Here is a 6,106-nt window from a genome sequence, read left to right as displayed (position 1 = left end):
TCTCCCGCCATAAAAGGAAAGAAGGGAGGGCGTTTTCGTCAATGTATAGGCACACAAAAAACCCGCGGCTTTCGTCTCTAGCACATAAAATTGAGGTTTGGCAACTCTCTACAAAAGTGGTTCATTGCGGATCTCCACCAGCATAAACTTGATCTTGCGGGGAAGGTAGCAGGGAAGGAATCCAACTTCTTCCGCCACCAACCTTTTCAGTTTTCATTCTTTCCGCTGGTCAAGACTCGCCGGAATCGGACATGTTTTGGCGTTTCCGCTGGAAGCTATTGACGGAATAGTACGGATCTTGACAGATTAGCATCCAACAGCACCGTTGCAATGCACAGGTGACTAGCCAAATCTCAGGCGGCGGAAACCACAAATCATATCGACAAATTGACGGAAGTTCGAAACAGAGACATCGGCCCCCACCCTGATGCGACTAAAGTCGCCGGCTTTTCCATCTGGTCGTCAATTCAGCGGCAATTTGAGACATCAAGCTACGCAGTTCAAAGCAGTGCGGAACCTGGCACACCAAGAAATTTTTCCCAGGATCTGACAGAGACCGGACCAAATTCGCCCATATCTAATAATCCATCAGCGTCTTCGCAGGAAAAAGAGGAGGGAAGATATTCCGTCCATGGGGACAAAGAAGAAGACGCAACGGGCCCCCTTTTTCTTCTTCATCGTCGCAATTTACCTCCTACAGACAACGGTAGCATCTCGGCCGGTCCTCCTGAGCCACCAGGAGGACCCTTGCCGTCCGATCGACCATAAGTCCCTCCGGTCGGATCAGCTCACAGTTCTCATCAACGGTTTTTCCGAATCGCGCCTCATGCTCCTCCAGGAGATCGCCACCGTCTACTCCTCATCACCGGCCGTCCACTCCGTCTACGTCCTCTGGGGCAATCCTTCCACCGCATCGCAAACCCTCAGAAACATCTCTTTCCAATCCCTGGGAGCCCCCATCTTCCTGTTCCGCGACGCAAGTCCTAGCTTGAACAACCGTTTCCTACCTCGCCGCTTCATCCGTACACGGGCAGTGGCCGTTTGCGACGACGACGTCCGAATCGATTCCGATTCCCTCCGTTTCGCCTTCCGGGTATGGCAAAACCACCCTGAGAGAATCGTGGGATTCTTCGCACGTTCGCACGAGTTCGATCTCAGCCGGCGATCATGGATGTACACGGTGAGCTCCACCCGACTCTCCATCATCCTGACCAAATTCATGGTGGTTTCGATTGATTACCTCTTCGAGTACACGTGCCGAATTCCCGCAAGCGTCCGGGAGATCGTGGACAAGCGGCGGAACTGCGAGGACATTGCGATGAACTTCGCGGTGGCGGCAAGGGTGGCGGCGGGGCCGATACTGGTGGAGGGGAAGGCCAGGGACTACGGGGACAGCAGGAATTGGGGGAAGAAGCAGAAGGGTGGTGGTAATGGTGGGGGTGGCGATACTGATAAGGCGGAGGGAGGGCTGAGTTGGAGGGGAAACCATAGGAGGGATAGAGGGGACTGCATAACGGAATTCCACAAGGCATGGGGGAGGATGCCGCTGAGGTACAGCTACGGGAGAGTGGTGGATGGGATCGAGGAGCAGGGGCTCTGCAAGAAGGGAAAAAAGCTAGTACCCTGTGATGAGCAGGAGTGATGTGGTGAGGGTGGGGAGGGACGTTGTGGCCGCGCATGCTGTGTTCGATTCACACAGCACTATGATTTTGATTTAAACGGGATGAGAGAAGTTGTTTTGGATTGAGGAAACGTTGCTTTGGATTGAGCAGTGCAACGCGAGGGTGGACCGGTCTCGCCCACTCCCTTTTTCTCTCTTTTACTCGGAGAAATTATTTTGTTAGGATATATGGAAAAAGGTCTCCAAACATTGTCTTGTAATCAATTGCGTAAAAGATCTTCAATTATAATTGAAATAACAAGTTTTTCGTGTTCAATGTAATTTAACATGACTGAAAATTTAAAAAAAAAAAACATTGTTTGTTTTAGACGTGCAAAAACATGATTCACCAAAACTAAAAGCTAGCATTTTGAGATCTATTGAAGCTGTTTTGCAGCTGTTTGTGAGAGTCCCACGAATCTACGCAAAAAATAGGCAAGTTCAACAATAGTACTAGTGTTTTATGACTCTCATGAGACGTGCATCAAGTATTTCTTCGCAATATGAATACTAGTATAATTTTTCATGAATATGTTTTAAAGATTAGAACAAATTTATATAATATTATAAACAACGAATATGTTCCAACCTTTGAGATAGACTATGAGAACGCTACGTTTGTTAAACGCCTCCTCTGTAGCTACTCATGAGAAATGAATCATTCTATGACTAAAGTTGTGAGTTAAAAGCACATCATACGGTTAGCATTTTGAAAAACAAAAAGAAAGCACTTACGATGAACCACCCAAGTTTTAACGAAGATACATCTCATAAAATCCACTCATGGAGAACAAGCGATGGCGATGGAGGCCGACAGCCTCCCCCATTGAAGAGGCAAGGGAGGCTTCGATCTCCCCCACCCCACCCACCCGATGCTTTTATTTAACCTTCAAGAATGGGTCGTCCACAAGGACGGCCCAGACCAAGCGAGCGAAACGCTCAGCTGGTATTGAGTGTGATGTATATATATATATATATTTTTTATGATGTTAAAAGCTATTGTGAATAGTGTATTATGTGACAATGGTCGATTGGCCAGCCAAACTTTACCATTTGTGATAGTGATAGTTTTTAGCATTACAAAATGTTAAAGAAAAAATTCAGTCCATTGATTCCATATATATATATATATATATATATATATATATAAATCAGCCGGCCAATGTACATTACTGGGGTAAATTTAAATTTTGCGACACTAGAAAATATCGCAACTGGTGCATTCTGCAATAGCAAATCGTTGGCCACTGCTTCTAGCTATCAGAACCCACCATTTGTGATGGTTTTAGCATCACAAAATTAAAAAGAACCATCCAGAAATGGACATTAACTTGCATCTTCGTTGTTTGGTTGCTATGGTTAACATATTCATACGTGGTGTCTACATCTGTCTGTTATAAATAATTAGTTTATTCTTCAACGTTCTTGAAATCTTTCTACTTTTGACCTTTTACAGAGTAATGCTTCTAAAAATTTAATTATTAACACAAATAGTTTCAAGGCAAATTGAAACCATGCATGTTGGCAATAATGACACTTTTACTGATGGAATTAAACTTCAGCACCGTTAACAACTTTGAAGACTTTATACATCAATATGTACAGCACCGTGTTGTTGTATATTTCCTTTTGCTACATATTTTTAAAAGGTCATTGAATCTATAAATGTTCTCTCTCTCTCTCTCTAGATATATATATATATATATATCTAGAGAGAGAGAGAGTATGGGGTTACTTCTCTTCAATGTTATTCTCCAATCTAGTTTCCATCATGAGCATTTCTCCTTAAGAAGCATGAAACATACCATCCAATGATAAACTTCAAATGAGCGTAAACAATTGCTATACAACCTCAAAGCTGAACCAGAGTTGAAATAAAGGAAAAAAAAATTGAATGGGAGGTGAATTTCTAATGATAAGGAAAAGATAACAAAAACTCAAATGAGGTGTCAGAAAGTGCTTCTAAATTTCTTTCATCCTGAAATATGCATAACATATTTAGCTAAATATGTTGGCATTTATTTAGTATTTGCACCTTCCAATCATAACCATGTGTAATCAATCACTAACATCCCACCATATTACATCATGTCTAATCTTTACATTTTCTAAATGATGCTTTTTGTGTCTAACCGGGCTCCTCTGAAACTGTTTTAAAGTACAAAAAAGTGGAACTTCTTCAAGCCAAGTTGTTTCACTCTATGTCAATCGAGTTTGTTTGGACTCGAGAGACTTTGTTGAAGATGTCACTGTTTCTTTTTATATTTAAACATGAAATTGCATTATGACTTCCACATATGCTTGCATATGCAGTTAATATTTTTTTGACTACTTAGAAAGTCATGTTAAGTTATAGATAACTTACTAATAATATATCATGAACTTGGGCGAAAAAAAAAACACTTCCTGAAATGCATTGTGGTAAGCCATATTTCACAATTTTGATCGTGAGTATGAACAAGCTAAGTTGCATGTATCCAAAGTTTTGAGATTGGCCAAATCACTAACTAGCCCCATTTTGGTTTGGCTAGTGCTTGTTTTCAGTTGATCAGCCAATTGCAGCTCACTAAACGCATGCAATGATCAATGTTGAATAAATGCACTCCTACATGCACACAAAGAACTGGTTGAATGTCTCAAAGCTTTTTTTACCTAATCCCTTGGCATTCACAGGTAGAAGAGAAACTACAGCTATTTGTGGATCAATGTTTGGTTTATGGAAGATCTTTTATGTAACTAATTTGCATACGTACTATGTTATTTTCAAAGTAAGCTTAATTGAGTTTATTTAGCTTTAACTGACACCAGACTAAATAGCTAGACTTGTCTTTTGATGGTGAGGATCCTTGAACTACTAGCATGAATCTTAGCCCAAGGCTCTAATAAGAGGGTTATTTCATTAATTGTCATTGATTGGTGAAACTTTTTTGGTTTTACTAAGTCAAGACATGGTCATTACTTTAGCATTTTCCTAGTCTTACCATGGGTATCCATCAAATGTATATAGTAATCAATAACTCCTTTTTGTTCATTTTTTTTAGACAAATGTAGGTTTGTATGGTATATGATTGTTGAATGCCCAAAAGCACTAATATGTGCTAATCAAATGAAGTTGGTTCTTTTTGGATTTCTAATAGGCTTAGAATTGGTTAATGGCTACTGTAGTTTTTGTTTCAAATATCTGCAATTTTACAATTGCTAATCTAGTCTTGAAACCGAAACAATCTTTTGCTAATGCTATTATGCAAATAGATGCAAGTGGAGCTGAAGGATTGGGAAGAAGCACTTAGTTGATGATTAACAACTTCAAGTTATCAAACTACAATTGTTTTATACTGAAGTGCAATGTTTGTTTGATAAAATACTCACATGATAAATTCAAATATAATAATGTCTATATGCCATCCTAAAAGGCATCTCTAAGTGCTCTTTGTTTGAAAATTCTCTGATTGATGTTGATGAGTAAGGTTGTATCATGCTCTTCATGTAAACATGATCTTCTCTTAAGTTATGCTAGTATACTTTCATAGCCATTGACATTATTGTTTCTCTTGAACCATCTTGTCATGATAGTGTCTATTCTTCTGGTGCCAATTAAAGGAAAAGACTATGATGACCTACCAAATTAACTAAAGTCAGATGATGAATTAATAACTTACCATATGTACGACCCACATAAAATGTCATACAATTTCTATTATTGATGTTGAACACATTTTTGCTTTCAAGTTTTATCACAATTGCCATTTGACTTTCTTGTTTACTTTGTTGTAGGAGCACGTCCACCAAGCCATCCTCTACTAGGATTGTAGAACTACACCTATGGATAACTTGAATGTGATGACACATTTTCTTTCCTTATTTTCATTATAAATTTTAAGGGGTTGACACGGTGAAGACATGCATGTTATGTGACAAATATATTCATTTATAGGTTGAAACATACCTCATAATATAGAATTTTAAGATTTTTAAGTTGTCGCATACTTCTTAATGTAATCTGGTGAGTGCTTGCTGCTGCCCAACTTTAAAATGGGTCCCCAACATTTTGATAATATGTTATGAAAATGTTAATCTTACTCAGTTGAATGTGTGCTAGACACCTATTATTTTCAGGTTAAGTTCCAACTAAGAGGTCTCTTTATAAAAAAGGATGGAAATATAATAACAAACCTTTATTTGTTGAATCTCAAGCTCCTAGTGTTTTAGGTTAAGCTCATAGGATGTGTTTTTATGAATATAATACAGCATTTAGATTGCAATGAATTTTTCTTTGCATTTTGAAAATTTTCTATGTTGTCATTTATAATATGAAAATGACTTCTTTAACTATCATAATTCAATGGATCCCATGTCTAGATGCATATGTTCTTTGCTATAAAAGCATAATTTGTTGGTTAATGGATGTGATCACCTTGGCTGCCTTAACGATGTTAATTTGGTGCA

At 39.1% G+C, this 6,106-nt stretch overlaps 1 protein-coding gene across 1 annotated transcript; it reads left to right on the top strand.

Annotated features, from left to right (window-relative positions):
* Positions 1-631: 631 nt before the first annotated feature.
* On the top strand, positions 632-1,942 carry LOC116267854 (glycosyltransferase family protein 64 C3). The gene has a single exon (XM_031649783.2). It carries the CDS (start codon positions 632-634, stop codon positions 1,640-1,642), a length of 1,011 nt encoding a protein of 336 aa, XP_031505643.1. The 3' UTR covers positions 1,643-1,942.
* The last annotated feature ends 4,164 nt before the right edge of the window (positions 1,943-6,106 follow it).

Source organism: Nymphaea colorata, unplaced genomic scaffold (assembly GCF_008831285.2).
Source record: "Nymphaea colorata isolate Beijing-Zhang1983 unplaced genomic scaffold, ASM883128v2 scaffold0001, whole genome shotgun sequence".
In the NCBI taxonomy this organism is placed as follows: Eukaryota; Viridiplantae; Streptophyta; class Magnoliopsida; order Nymphaeales; family Nymphaeaceae; genus Nymphaea; species Nymphaea colorata.
This window is presented reverse-complemented; position numbering and strand designations above follow the sequence as displayed.